At 39.2% G+C, this 16,410-nt stretch overlaps 1 protein-coding gene across 3 annotated transcripts in view; it reads right to left on the bottom strand.

Moving 5' to 3' along the window:
• The window catches only part of Me3 (malic enzyme 3), a 200,570-nt gene that overhangs the window by 134,594 nt on the left and 49,566 nt on the right, over nt 1-16,410 (bottom strand). The window contains exon 1 of one of the 3 annotated variants that reach the window (XM_048787943.1): nt 10,206-10,813. The exons of the other annotated variants lie outside the window; for them this stretch is intronic. Within the exon in view, the coding sequence (XP_048643900.1) occupies nt 10,206-10,211 (6 nt within the window). The 5' untranslated portion in view covers nt 10,212-10,813. Of the gene's footprint in view, nt 1-10,205; nt 10,814-16,410 lie in introns of those variants that run through there. 3 annotated transcript variants of the gene reach the window in all.

Raw genomic sequence — 16,410 nt, 5'->3', positions numbered from 1 at the left:
ACAATGTCTCTCTCATTTACAAAGAAGACAGAACATGACTTGAGTTGTTCCTCCAACATTGGAAAAAAGGATTTCCTTCTGTTCTCTGTTTTACTGTCAAAAATGAGTGCCCCCAGGTTCAAACAGAAACAAGGGTTGTATGAAGTCCATGGCTTAATGCTGTCTGCCTTAATGATTGTGTAGCTGTAAGAAGTGTCTCAACCTCTTAGAACCTCAATTTATTCATGTATAAAAAGGAGGTAATAATACTAATTCTTCAAGGTCATCAGGAGATCACCTGAGACCATTCATGGATTCATTCAACATACTTATTAAGTGTCTTCTGATGTGCCAGTTATTGTGCTCAGAGCTGGGATATGACAGTGCATGAGATGGGAATGGTCTTGCCATACTGGAGTTATAGACCAGAGGGTGAGAGAGACAATATCACAATTCATGGCCAGCATAACAGGAGGCCAGCATGACGGGAGGCCAGGCACCTGGTTCAGGCTACACCTCGGTCACACATTTGTTCCCTTTCCTTTCTAAAGCTCTCTCAAAGTAATACAACAAGCACTGTTCACTAACACTTATTAGTTAACTTATTTCAGAAATTTCCAGGGGCTCTCGAACTGTAGGTAGGAACAATATCAGGCCCACACAATGACAGATGGTGCACAGAGAAAACCATGACAAAGTGACTAAATTCATGTCCTACTGGGCTCCTAAGTCAAAGGAAACACAGTAGAAAAATGACAGCATCAAGTCACACATTTAAACCTCAAAACTTTTGGCTCACTGAAGCAGAAAGTGCAAACACATCAAGCTGCAGGGCAGGCAAGCCATTGTCCCAGGACTTGGGCAGTGTGGAGGCAAAACATGGCAGCCTCCAGTGGAGCCTGGAATGAGGCTACAGAGTGCAGATGCCTGACATTCTCCACAGCCCATCAGTCCACTCAAAAATGAAGGGCAGAAGAAAGCCTTCAATTCATTTAATTTCTGGTGAAAGAAGGCCTGGGTTTCCCTAAGATTTACTCATGAGTGACAACATTATTTAAAGACCACTGGGCACAATGCCCTCCTTAAATCCCCAGTGGCCTTGGACAAAAGAATCTGGCTGAGGAGCTGGTCCTGAGCATTGTGAGGGGAGGTGACAGCTGTGTGTCCACAACACTGGAGAGGGATTTCCTCCCCAGGCCTCCCTCGCCTCCCAGGGCTTGCTCTGTGCACTTAGCAGTGCTGGGGACAACAGAGGAGGTAAGGCCCCAGTGGGTGCAGAAGCTCTTAACAGAAAAGCTTCCTAAGTTATTCCTTTAGCAGCAACAGTGGGTGGTGACTAAAGCTCTTGTCTGGGAATTCAGTCAATCTTATTTTGGATACCAACTGGAGAATCCATTGCCCTCTCCTTTCTTGGTAGCCTCGCTGTCACCTGCCCAGCCCTGGAGCTCTAAAAATATTTGTCAGGTTTACTCCAAGTGTTTGTTTACAAGTCTGTGTCCCCATTTAGACTCTTGGCAGATACTGTGCCTTGTTTATTTTTACTGTAGTGCCTGGCTTGTCATAGGAGCTGAATAAGATGGGGTGGGGAGAAAAGGAAAAAGAGGGGGAGAGAGAGAGAGAGAGAGAGAGAGAGAGAGAGAGAGAGAGAGAGAGAGAAGGCAGGAAAAGAGTACAAATAAATGAACAAAACTGGCTCCAAGTTTGGACAAATTGATTAGGAGATGCCAATTTTGACTTCACAAATCTCGTAGGTCCTCAGACATTCCACAGAGTTCTCAGGTTGGGGATGGGAAAAGGTGTGTCATGGTAACACACCTGTCTTCTTCTTCCACCTGTGCTTTAACCCAGCTTTTATAATACATATCGGCTTATATACCAGATTCCTTATTTGTGATTTTGTTTGAATAAAAAATTTGTTTGCTTGTTTTGTTCTGTGTCTGAGAGAATTGTTCAAAAAAATATTGGGCTAGGTTTTTGTTTTTGTTTGTTTTTGTACTTGTATTGCTTCAGCTTTTGACCATTGCTGGAAAATTTTCTGCATCTCTTCTTGGAAGGCTGCCAGAGCAATGATGTGAATAAGGAACTTCACTTTTAACTGTCTGCATGCTGCTTGGCATCCACATGTCCTGGTTTTGAAGTGTGTGGACCTTGTATGATGATCAAGTGTGCAGACCATCCTATAGTATGGGCCATCTACAAGGTAGCAGAGGAACTCCCATGACTTCCTTTACCTGCTTATTTCATGCCCACCCACTGAGCACCTGCTCTGCATGGGGCTCTGTGAGGCACTGGCAAATAGAGGTGGTAGGAGAAAGTGTTTTGTCCAGGAGCTCACATCCTAGTGAGGCGAGGTGAAGAAATTACAAGGTGATGTAATTCAAGATGCTGAGCAGCTCAGTCAGCAATGTACAAGTGCTGTGGGCGGCGGAATAGGAGAAATAACCTCCTTGAGGACTTGGGAGAGCGTAGGGAAGGCTTAGCAAAAAAGCAACACTAAAACTGGGTCCTATTCTTGGACAATTCTGCAAGACTGGAGACAGAAGGAAAGTGGACCGGCCTAGAGGCATCAGCCACAGGGCACCTCCTGGAAGAGGGGGTCTGGGGTGCTGGACCATCTGGGAGGTGCAGCTGACAAGGCCATGTATGTCAGGCAGGGAGGCTGGAGGTAGGTCAGACCAGATGGAAAGGATCCCTGGAAGCCTCACTAACCATCTGACTCTAGAGGTGCTGGGGAGCCTGTGAAGCTATTAAGGCATGGCTTCATGTACAATCTAAGGAAAGACTGATGACCCTGAAGGCAATGGGGAAGGAAGTCCAGCAGGCAAAGATGGCCCAATTTTCACTTAAATGAGTTCTTGACAGCTGCGGGAGGGGCAGAGGCTGGAGGCTGTGAGGCAGTAATAAGGCTGTTGCCAGAGTCCATGTGAAGGAAGAAGATTAGGGCAGGGCAGAGGAGACAGTGGAAAGAAGGGATAGATTCAGATTCCACATCAGAGGGAGGGAAAGCAAGACATGATTCTTCCTTGTGTGTTGAGCGGTGGTGCAGGCCTTGGACGTTTCAAGCCCAGGAGACTGAGGCTGGTCCTTGTTTCTGTTTCTCAGCACTGCTCTGTGTCTGTGCTGGGGTACTGAGGGTCTCGAAGATGCTGTCTCTTTCCTGGGGGTGAGATTAGCCATCCCGGTACTAGAGGAGTTGTTGACATCAGTCCTCATGGTTCATAATGTAGCAATATGATTCTATTCTGATTCTCCATGGGCTTCCATATTGGGCTAAATTGTGTACCCTCAAAATTCATAAGTTGAAGTCCTCACCTCTCAGTATCTCAGAGTGTGACCATATTAGGATATAGAGTCTTAAAAAAAAGGTAATTAAGTTAAAATGGGTTGGTCTGTGTGACACAATCCAGTATGACTGTTGTCTTTATAAGAGGAAATTATGATTCAGACAACATAGAGGAATGAGCACATGAGGATGCACGTGATAAGGTGCAAGCCAAGGAGAGAGATCTCAGAAGAAACCAAACTTGCTGGCACCTTGATCTTGGACTTCTAGCCTCTGGAGTTCACTATTATAAATTGTGTTGTGATGAGAAAATGAATTTCTCTTGTTTAAGCATGTGAAATTTTGTTGTGATAGCCTGAGTAAACCAATATACTCTCTGTGACTGAATCTCACCTGGGGTACCCTGCCTGGTCCAGGGGACAGAAGGATTCACCTGGGAATTGGGACCATGTTCCATGGTTGTTGTTTTTTTTTAATTTTTAATTTTATTTTTCTTCAGATCATCCAGCTTCTCCACTGGCCTATTCCATCATTATCGTTTCAGGGTAGGTGAGATGGGCAGGTGAGCCAGGGGAATTCAGTCACTTAAACAAGAATGTGGCTGGGTTAATACGTTTAGGCTGCTGCTTTTTTTCTAAAGAGCAGTTTGTTAAAAATAAAACAACAAACAAACTCATGTGACTCAGTTTCTAGTACTAGCTTAGAGCCAGTTTCTTAGAGGGCTGGGTATTTTGGTTTTAATTGGAATGACTATTGAACTTTGTGGAGGAAATGCCACTTAAAAGAGTAATATACATAAATGAAATCCATCTTCAAGGAGGCAAAGGCCATCAAAAAGGTCAAGGGGACTTCATAAAACCTGCTTCCCTTTAACTGTGATGACTTCCTTGTTACATCCAAAGAGAGAGAAGTGTGAGCCTGTGGCCTTAATTAGGTAAACATACAGTTGCTGTTTGGGAATCTCATTGTAAGCAGTGGGAAGACAGGATTTTCACAGACAATTGCTGGATGTGACTAGGTCTGTCTCCAGATCTAACCAGATTATCTAAGCATTGCTCCTTGAACCCGAAACAAAGGAACCTTTTAACCAGTTCCCCTCCAGATTTGGAGATGCCAAATGTTCCTTGTTTTTGGATAGCAACAACAGAAAGCACTGAAAGAGCACAATCTAAAATATCTAAGGAATCTTAGAGTAGTTTTGATTTGCATTTTTCTAATTACTAGAGATGTTGAACATTTTTTCATATATTTATTGATCGAATGTATATCTTCTTATGAGAAGTGTCTGTTCAGTTCTTTAGCGCATTTATTGATTAGGTTGCTTGTTTTTTTTTTTTTTTTTAGTTTTTTTGTGTTAAGTTTTTTGAGTTCTTTATATATCCTGGAGATTAGTGCTCTGATGTGCATGTGGCAAAAATTTGCTCCCAAAAGGTAAGTTCTCTGTTTACCTCATTGATTATTTCTTTTGCTGAGAAGAAGCTTTTTAGTTTGAACCCATCCCATTTATTAATTCTTGATTTTATTTCTTGCTCTTTAGGAGTCTTGTTAAGGAAGTCAGGGCCTAATCTGATGTGATGAAGATTTGGGCCTACTTTTTCCTCTATCAAAACTACTCTAAGATTTCACCTCATGCAATTATCTCAGAATGGCAATTATCAAGAATGCAGACAACAATAAATGTTGATGAGTATGTGGGGGAAAGGACACACTCATACATTGCTGATGGGACTGCAAATTGGTGCAACCAATCTGGAAAGCAGTATGGAGACTCTTAGAAAACTTGAAATGGAATCACCATTTGACACAACCATCCCACCCCTTGGTCTATGTCTGTGTCTGTGCTGGGGTACTAAGGACTTAAAACAGCATACTATAGTAATGCAGTCACATCAATGTTTATAGCAGCTCAATTCACAATAGCTAAACTATGGAAGCAACCTAGATGCCCTTCAATAGATGAATGGATAAAGAAATTGTGGTATATATACACAATGAACTATCACTCAGCATTAAAAGAGAATAAAATTATGGCATTTGTAGGTAAATGGATGGAGTTGGAGAATATCATGCTAAGTGAAGTAAGCCAATCCCAAACAAACCGAAGCCCAAATGTTCTCTCTGATAAGTGGATGCTGATCCATAATGGAGGGACATGGGGAAAATGGAGGAAATTTGATAGGGCAAAGGGGAGGGAGGGATGGGGAGTGGGCATGGGGGCAAGAAAGATGGTAGAATGAGATGGACATCATACCCTATACACGTATGACTGCATATATGGTGTGACTCTACATCATGTACAACCAAAGAAATGAAAAGTTGTGCTGCAATTGGGTACAAGAAGTCAAAATGCATTCTGCTGTAATATATACCTAATTAAAATTAATTAATTAATTTAATAAAATGAAATATCCAAGGAAGTCCCCAATTCAGATGAGGAGTACATACTGCCTAGTCACTCCTCCGGAAAGGGATACAGTGAGGGGGAAAAGCACAGAGCTTAGGAGCCAAACAGACTTGAGTTTGAATTGGCTCCATTGGTTACTAAATATATGACCTTAAGACCACTAATCAACTTTCTGTTGCCCCCAGCTTCCTCATCTATATACCCGGTGTAACATTGACAGGGTGACACACAGGATTCAGTGTATGAAAAAAGATCAAAAGAACTGCACAGAGATGATGATGGTGGCTTGGTCAGCACTGCCAGGAAAATGACTCTCTTCTCTAGTTCATGGTTACCTTGACAAATGAATGTGGAGGATCAGCAACTACCCAACCTTCCTTCATGCACTCAGCAAAAATGAACAATCACCTACACTACACCACACCAGGCACTCACTACAAAACAGACAGACTCCTTCCTCCACGAACTGAAAGTGTCATTCCAAACCTGTTTGGGATTTTAAACATGTCACAGTAAGATCTGGTGATGCTTTGGCCACTCTCAGAAAGTGGCACCTGCCATAAGAGTAATAAGAACAGGAATAAAAGCTACCACTTTCTACTTTGGTTTTATGCTTCTTCAAACAACATTTTCACACATAACATGGGAGCCCCACAGAGGCTTTGGAACCTCAACACACAACCAACAAGTGTGGTCTCCATCTCCCTAAGTTTATTAGGAACTTTGTAACATATTTCCCCCAAGTTTAAAATTGATATATGCTCATTACACACAAAAATTGAGAGGAAAAAAATAAAATCACACCTTAAAGTCACCCAGAGACAGATGATCTTTGTACATTTTTGATCCATTTCCTTCAGTCTTTTTTCTATGCTTAAAAAAGTAGAAAATTTTTGTTTAAACAAAATGTCATATGCTTCTTTTTTTTTCACTGATAATGATCTGATTAGCATGTTTCTGCATACTAAAAATTCAGCTTATAACATTCTTAAAAACTGAAAAATAGTACAAATTATTATCTGATAGTTCCCATTTTCTATATTATAATTATTTCCAGACCTTCACTATTATAAGTTATGTTTTTGATGAGCACACAGGAAACTTTGCAATTGTGATTTTTTTTTTTTTAGGTTGAACCACTGTAAGTGGACTTAAGAGACTAATGACTCATTCATTCAGCAAATTCTTCATAAGCACCCACTAAGTGCTAGGCACCATTCCAAATTGGCAATATAGCAGAAAGCAAAAAAGTGAAAAACCAATGAAATATTTCTGCTTTCATGAAGCTTACATTCTGGAGAGATGTAAATGATTTTAAGTCCCTCAGGGTGTTGCCAAAACATTTTCAGTAAGACCAGAGTAATTTACAACTCCTCTATCAGCACATAAGTAGCCATCTTGCTACATTTTCATCAAGTTTGCAATTAATTTTTTTTCTATCTTCATAAATATAATGGCGATGTTGTTGTCCATAAGAATTTCCCCCCTTCCCTCTCTACTCCTATGTATTCACCTACTCACAAAACACAAGTAAATTGAAGAGATGCTTGAATTCTCATCCAAAGTGTGCTCTCCAAATGTCAAGTTTCAAAGACTTTTTAATCTCTCTAGTGAGGAACAATCTCAGCCCCACAGCAGGAAGGACAACAGAAGAATCACCCCTATACCCTGCTACCATAGTCCCCAAAGGTAGCAGGAGATCATGATGACAAAAAGTCAGCAGTGAGCTTCTCCACCCAAATGCCAGATTTCTTAGGGGGGTTAGGAAGGCCAAGCCAGGTGGTCTCTGCAGGGGTCATGAAGTTGGGGTCAATGAGGCTCTCCCATTAACACATTTGGTGAGGTAAAGAACTGAACAATAGAGGGAATTTGGTGCATTTCCATAGAGGTCTTAGGAGGATACTGAGGACTTTGACGTAGGCTTATAATGAAAGGGCTACATATATAAAAATGCAATTTATATTATATATAGGGAAATATATAAAAAGAAGTAAACAAAATAATAAAAAATGAGCAAAGTTAAAATAAGAAATATATGCACAAAATTATCATGAGTATAATATTTTCAAAGTGTTAGAAACTTACAGAATACTCATTTATTTATTTATTTTTAATTTGTTCTAATTAGTTATATGTGACAGTAGAATGCATTCTGACATATCATACATACATGTACTATTACTTCTCATTCTTCTGGTTGTACATGATGTAGAATCACACTGGTTGTGTAATTATATCTGTACGTAGGACAATATTGTCTGATGCATTCTACTCCTATACCCCCCTCCCCTCCCTTTATTTTCCCCTGCCTAATCCAAACTACCTTCTATTTTTCTCTAGCAGCCCCCTGCCCCATTGGCATATCAGAGAAAACATTTGGTCTTTGGGATTGGCTTATTTTGATTAGCATGATAATCTCCAGCTCCATCCACTTACCTGAAAATGCTATAATTTAATTCTTCTTTAAGGCTGAATAATATTCCATTGTGTATATATACCACATTTTCTTTATTATCCATTCATCTGTGGAAAGGCTTCTAGGTTGGTTCCATAGTTTGGCTATTGTGAATTGAGCTGTCACAAACATGGATGTGGCTGCACCACTGTAGTATGCTGATTTTAAGTCCTTTGGGTATAAACTGAACAGTGGGACAACTGGGTCAAATGGTGATTCCATTCCAAGTTTTCTAAGGAATATCCATACTGCTTTCCACAGTGGTTGCACCAATTTGTGGGTCCCTCCAGCAATGTATGAAAGAACATTTTTCCCTACCTCCTTGCCAACAATTATTATTGCTTGTATTCTTAACAATTGCCATTCTGACTAGAGTGAGATGAAATCTTAGTTTTGATGTGCATTTCTCTAATTGCTAGAGATGTTGAACATTTTTTCATATATTTATTGCTCAATCACATTTTTTCTTCTGTGAAGTATCTGTTCAGTTCCTCTTCCTATTTATTAAGTGGGTTATTTTTTTTTTTTGGTGTTGAGTTTTTTGATTTCATTATATATCCTGGAGATTAATGCTTTATCTGAGGTACAGGTGGTAAAGATTTTCTCCCATTCTGTAGGCTCTCTCTCTCTTCATGTTATTGATTGTTCCCTTTACTGAGGAGAAGCTTTTTAGTTTGAATCCATCTCATTTATTGATTCTGGATTTTACTTTGTGTGCTTCAGGAGCCTTGTTAAGAAGTCAGTTCCTAAGCCAATGTGGTGACGATTTGGGCCTACTTTTTCTTCTATTAGGTACAGGGTTTCTTTTCTAGTGCCTAAGTCTTTGATCCATTTTGAGTTGCTGAATACTCATTTATTTTAAAAATATCTATGTATGTGTGTGTCTATCTATCTATCTACACAAACATGCCTTAGTATATATGAGGCACTGTTTTAAGCATTTTCAACTTATGAATAGATACCATTGTTGTCTCCCCTAGATAGATGAAGAAATTGAACATAGAGAATAAAGTACTTGTAAAGTCAGGATTTAACCCCAATTAGTCTCCCTTTAGAGTCTACCCTTAAACACTATCATAAAAAAAAGAGAAACTGATAATTTGGTATAGTAACTTCTGTGGGTCAACAGGTCAGATCAAGAGAGATGTATCTAATGACTTCTATGAAACAGGCACTGTTGTGGCCCAACATCATCAAGACCATGAGTGGGAGGGCTAGGAAATTAAATCTGGCTTAAGATCTATCTGGACTCAAGTACACTCTTTCTACTACACCCTGCTTAAAGGAAAAGGTTTTCTCACTTGGGGTGAAGTGCATGGGGCATAGTTTGCCCAGGCCTCAATATTCTTTGAACAAAAGGCCACAGCGGGAAGAGAAGCTCCCAGTGTGTTGTGTTTAGGGGGACCATTATGTTGAATGGCACCTTCAAGTGCTCCCTCCCTGCACCACGCCCCAGACACTTTAATATGGTCCAGGTGGTTCAGAGTTTACCTTTTGGATTCAGAGGCCTCCATGCAACAAATAACAGTCTTTAAGGATTTTAAGAAATGTTCTTACAATCTCAACCTTTGGCATTAGAATCTGCTGAACCTCCAGTTATTGAAAATTCTTTTATATTTTTCCCTTGATAATTCACACTGTACTTCAGACTGCTTTGATAGCTCCCTTAACAGTTGCCTTCATATTTCAAACCTATGAAATGACATATTTGAAGGGATTATTCATTTTTTTCCAATGGAAAGCATATATACCCCATAATGCTTTAATAATACTAACCAGATGGATTGAGAGGACTTTGACAAGGAGTTTCTTTAGTTAATTTGAGAACATACTGAATTTTAGTCTCTTTTGACCATTGAAAAAATGGGCAGAAGAAAAAGTGCTCCATAAATTTCCTGCTTATGCAATTTTAATACTTTCATCATGCTCAGATGAATATATTTAAAGCTAAATCTCCCCTTCTTCCATTTTGAAAGTAGAGGTTTCAGGATTTATTCAGGAAAGCCCAAGAAAATATTTACTTATACAGACTAGTTACCCCTAAATAATTCCCACTCAAAATAGAAGGAGAAGAAGAAAAATACCTCCATTCAGTGCTCATGCTGGTGTCTTTCTCCATTACCCTCAAAGAGTCCAAGAGCCTTCAAGACAATTTCTTCTTCATGTAAAGTCATAAGTTGCCAGGACCAGAAGGGACCTTAAAGATAATATGGTCTACATTTTTCATGTTCTAGATGAAGAAACAAAGAATTTCAGATTTGGCAAAGGTCATGTAAGTAAGAAATGACGGAGTTTAGCCTTGATCCCCATTCTGTGTAATGTCCACTGATTATATAACTTTGCCTCTTTTCTGCTCTGCTTTCCTGTCTTTTTCTTACTTTTTCCACTTCCTTTGATAGACCAGGTCTTGTGTGGTGATGGGACAGGCCAAACCAGAGCAGGCCAGATTGTGAACAGCAAAGTTACAGGCAATAGAGGGAAGGTCTGGTAACTGAGAGCCAGAAAAGGTCTTTTCACAGAGTCTGTATACTATATGTAGATCAGAGAATTTGACATCAGGTCATAGAAGTGCTGCCAACAGATCAAGTAAGCAAAGGGTAAGAGAAACAACTGAAATTGCATTTCAGTGTAGGACTCTTCATCATAAGAACTGAAGTACATATGCACAAAACTCAACTCAAAGTGGATTAAGTACTTAGGAATTAGACCAGGGACCCTACACCTAATAGAAGAAAAAGTAGGCCCAAATCTTCATCATGTTGGATTAGGCCCTGACTTTCTTAACAAGAATCCTAAAGAGCAAGAAATAAAATCAAGAATCAATAAATGGGATGCTTTTGCTTCTCTCAGCAAAAGAAACAATCAATGAGGTGAAGAGAGAGCCTATAGAATGGGAGCAAATTTTTACCACACGCACATCAGATAGAGCACTAATCTCCAGTGCTCTATCAAAAACTTAACACCAAACAAACAATCAAACAACCCAGTCAATAAATGGGCTAAGAAACTGAACAGACACTTGTCAGAAGAAGATATACAATTGATCAACAAATATATAAAAAATGTTCAACATCTCTAGTAATTAGAGAAATGCAAGTCAAAACTACGACTACGCTGAGATTTCATCTCATCCCAGTCCGAATGGAATTATCAAGAATACAAGCAATAATAAATGTTGGTGAAGATGTGGGGGCAAAGGCACACTCATATATTGCTGGTGGGACTGAAAATTGGTGCAACCAATCTAGGAAGCAATATGAAGATTCTTTAGAAAATTTAGAATGGAACTACCATTTGACCTAGCTATCCCACTCTTCAGTCTATACCCAAAGGACTTAAAAACAGTATACTGCAGTGACACAGCCATATCAATGTTTATAGCAGCACCACTCACAATAGCTAAACTGTGGAATAAAACTAGATGCCATTCAATAAATGAGTGGATAAAGAAACTGTGGTATATATACACAATGGACTATTATTCAGCATTAAAAGAGAATAAAATTTTGGCATTTGAGTTAAATGGATAGAGTTGGAAAATATCAAGTTAAGCAAAGTAAGTCAATCTCCAAAACCCAGAGGCCAAATGTTTTCTCTGATAAGTGGATGCTAATCCATAATGGGGGAAAGCATGGGATGAGCGGAGGAATCTTGGTAGGGGAAAAAGGGAGGGAGGGGAGGAGAGGGGTTATGTGGATAAGAAAGATGCTATAATGAGATTGACATCATTACCCTAGGTACATGTATGATTGCATAAACATTATGACTCTATGTACAACCAGAGAAGTGAAAAATTGTGCTTCACTTGTGTACAATGAATCAAAGCGCTTCCTGCTGTCATGAATAACTTATTAGAGCTAAGAAAACAAAACAAACAAACAAAAAAAAAAAAAACTGAGGTACAGAACCAAGGCAGAGACATGGCCAGATGGACCCAGAGGAGCTGAAATCAAAATATGGAGCTCAGTTCCAAGGAACAAGTTTACAAGGCCAGGTACAACTAGCAGTGAACTTCTGGCCTAGAGTTCCTTCAACTATCCCCAAACAGTGTAGAAGAGACAATAGCTATCTAAATAAATTCACATACTTCCATGTATTTCCATATATGCTTTGTGGATAGATTGGGGCCATGTGACTAATCAAAGGAATGAAGGGAAGTAGCAACCATGAGAGCCACATACTTTTTGTTGGGAGGGAAAGAAGACACTAGAAGTCCTAGAGAATAGATCTCTGTCAGCTCTTTGTCCACCCTACTTGAGCACTGTGATGAAGACGCTGGAATACATGCATGCTTAGACACAGCATGTTCATTTTACCTGAGGGCTTAATGACTACATGGAAAATGCCTTTGAGCAAGAAAGTATACCCTGCTACATAGGGGCTATCTGCTAGAAGAAAACAAGAACAAAGAAGGTTTCCCCATAAAACTAATGCTCTCTGTCTATTATAACTGCTTATTTTGTTGCAAGCAGGATAAATGTGGGGAATTTATAAATGGTAAATAGCAATCATATAAGCATGCTTAATCATAAATATATTTATATACATGTAAATTGATATCAATGTATTTACATCAATTTAAATCTATAACCCATTTAATCTTTCCAACACATGAATGAGGCAGATATTATTTCCATTTTTAGATCAGGAAACTGAATCACAGAGTGTGAGTGATCTGGAATACAAACCTCTAGATTAGAAATCACATCTTAATAAGTAGTTAGAAAATTATTGCTAAATGTTTATATACTGGTACTGTAATTTAAACTGAATCAATTTATTATACTTACCTATATTTAAATTTAAAATCAATCATTTTAAAGTAAATAATTCAGTAGCATTTAGTGCAACTCACAATGCACTTACAATTTCAATTTAGTTCCAAAACACTTTTATTACCCTCCAAAGGAACTTTCTACTTAGTCATCAATTGCTTCCTGATTCTTATTTCCTAAGCTCTACGCAGCCCCCACCCCTTACCAACAATTAGTCTATTTTCTGTATCTACATATTTACTTATTCTGTATGTTTCACATGAATGGAATTGTATAATATGTAACCTTTTGTGTTTGGCTTCTTTCAGTTAGCACAATGTTTTTGAGGTCATCCATGTCATATCATTCACTAGTACTCCATTCACTTTTATGGTGAAGTAATATCCCCATATATACTACAGATTATTTATCTACTCATTCACCTGTTGATGGACATTTGGTCTGTTTATCCATCTGTTGATGGATAGGACCATAGGCCCAACTGTACCTGCAGGGTTTCTCATCTGCATCACTCGTTACCCATTGGAGCATTTGTACGTGCTGTTATTCCACAGTTACAAGACTGAATATGCTTCTGAGTCATGAGGCCTTCAAGCTGAGAATCTGACCAGGTATTGGTCCTGGAAAGGATTTTAGAAGTGGTAGAAGAAATTACTCTGGGTGTAGAAGATTTTTTGGGTTCAGCTTTGCCTCCAACAGCTATGTGACTCTGGACCAGTCTCTCTGGGTCTCAGCTACCTATTAATTCAGAGGAACTCTGAGTCCCTTCTAGTCCTAACAATCAATGACTTGCATTTTCTCTGTGAAAATTACTTTTTGCTGAATTACATCAGAGTCAGTAGTCTCCAGTAATTGTTATTCATTGTTGCTGTCTATTTTAGGTTCTATTTAACTATATTATTTAAATCTTGGTAACAATTCTTTAAAATATATTTACTAAAAATCATGCCTACTTTATAGATGGAAGAGACAAGTAACTTCCCCAAGTCATATAGCCAAAGGGGAAAGAACAATGACTGAAATTCAGGCAGTTGGACTCCAAAGACCTCTGTTCTTTTTTGAGTCTCTGTTTTTCAATGATTTTCTCTTCCTGATTTTATTTTCCCCTAATACAGACCTGTGGGTCTTCCAGAAAAGTTGTCTGTCCATAAAAATTGACTGTTTCTCCACTCCACCTATTTTCCCAGAGCTTCTGAAGCCCACATACATCACTCCCATTGAAGTACCTGGGAATCAGATCCATGAGAGGAGAATTCACTTCTCCTCCTTCCCCAAGGCTACCTGAGCAGATAACAATATCACGTGACCCTCACATGATCAGTTTATCTACCCATTGATCTCTATTATCTTATGGGTTTGTTACAGTGATTCTATAAATTAGTTGAGGATTAATTTTACCAGTGAGGAGGCTGAGAGGTAACTTGCCCATGGTCATATACCTGGCTTATACCATTTTCTTCTGGGGCCTTTGATGAGCCGGGTTGAACTGGAGTTTGGGAAAATATCTCAGGAACGTGCAAAAGTTTCTTTGTGGACAGCAAGGGGATGAGGGTGCTACTTACAGCCATACACACAAATGCCATTCAGAATATTAGCCCTGACCCTACAGAATCAATTGGTGGCCTATTTCAGGTGAAGCTATTTCAGGTAGCTTTGGGTACTCTCACAATCCGTTATGCAGGCCTTCTTCTCTGTTCCATGAGCTTGAGAGTCCCCCAAAATATCTCAGACAACTCCAATGTTTGATTTTCACCAGATGCAGCTTAGGACTCATGTTCTCCTGTGGATATGGGAAAATCCTGCATCATACACTAGAAAGTGACCCACAGTTCAGTGCTGATGACTCTTCCAGTACATAGAAGTAGAGGGATTTCAGTGGAGTGACTCGGTGCCTTTGGTTGGATCACTGTTTTTGATTTGGAGGCCTTATGTTTGGAAAATCTGGCTTTGGATTAATTGATGCTTACTATTTCTGTCTTAATCAACCCCAATTCTTTTTCGAATCCAAGTGTCACAAGAAGAAGGAAATATAAATATGTGAGGTTGCTGTTTTCAGCAAATTCACTCTGCAATCAATGCCAAACCAGGCATTGCCCTAAAACCACTCTGTCACCAACAGCAAGAAAAGGAGATAGGGTTGCATTTCTTGGAAGCCAACAGCTTGATTTTCATTTTGGCACATTGTTGGGTTTGTTTTTGTTGCTGTTATTCTTGTTGTTCTGGAATGAAGGACAGGCTTATTTTCAGAGCTGGGTTTATGATTAAACTCAGCATTATTTCTTGAAACAACTTGCTAAATAAATTCTATTGACTTAATACATTCATAGCCATTAGAAACCTGTCCTCCCCAAGAGAGATCCTTGTAGAATACAAATGTAACTGTGCTACTCCTTATTTGGGATATTCTGACCACAAGTTTCTTTTTTAGCTTTAGTGGCCGGACTGGTCTCTATTATGGTAGGTAGATCCATGCCACACTGGCCATTAGATACTTTGAATATCATCCTTTCTTATTAACTTCTACTTCTACCCTTACCATTTTTAATGAACCAGGCTTTTTGGTCTTTTCATAGCTTCCCTTTGGAAACTCCCAACTTTCTCTAAGTCCTCTTAGCCTTCAATGCTCTCAAGTCTGAGAAATCTCCCTAGCCTCATCTTCTCCTCCTTTCCTCATCATGCACATTATTAACCATCCCTCCTCTCTGATTCCACAGAACTATACACAAACCAATGAGTTGTGAGACATAGGTTTCCCCCCCCCCCCACTAAAGGGGCACATCTAAAAAGAGCTAAGTGAATATCATCAGAAAAAAAAGGCAAGCTAGGAAAGTAAGTCCTTCTAATAAGAGATTTATAGAATCTAAGAGTTGAAAGTTATTCCCATCTCCTTCTGTAGTATCCTCAATAGATTTTTTTTAGCTTCAAAGCATGCATGTCCAGAGATACAGAAGCTAGTTTTTTTTAAAACAAAGTTTTTGTGTGTGTGTGTGTGTGTGTGTACGCGCATGCACGCTCATGTGGGTTGTTTTGTTTTACATTGAGCAAAAGTTGATCTTAAAATAATCTCCACTTAATATGTCCTTGATCCGACTTCTAGAACCAAGCAAAATAAGTTTCCATACTAATTGATGATCCTTCAGATGTTTGAGAAAGGCTCTCATCTGTCTTCTGTCCTTCTAAAAGACAATGAAGGTCCTGGAATCATTCTTTCTGTCCTGCTAGGAAAAGGATTATGCCAAATGTACCTATCAGGTATTTCCCAAGTGTCTAGCAGCAAGAAGTTGTTAGAGAGGGTAAATACATTTGTTACAGAATTAATTCCAGTACAAGAATAAGCAGTATATTGCTTAAGTAGAAGATTGCAACACAAAAGAAAACAGTCAAAAAACCTAGAAGGTATTTCTTAGGGAATGTTCCAAACATCTTGCAATGGATCCTGCAGATTAAAGTTCAGCTGCAGCTTATTATTTGTGAAGTATTATATCTATTTCTTGTAGAAGGACGAAGGGGCAGG

The sequence above is a fragment of the Marmota marmota genome, unplaced genomic scaffold (assembly GCF_001458135.2).
Source record: "Marmota marmota marmota unplaced genomic scaffold, marMar, whole genome shotgun sequence".
Lineage (NCBI taxonomy): Eukaryota > Metazoa > Chordata > Mammalia > Rodentia > Sciuridae > Marmota > Marmota marmota.
Note: the sequence above shows the minus strand (reverse complement) of the source record. Positions and strands in the feature narration are given on the sequence as shown.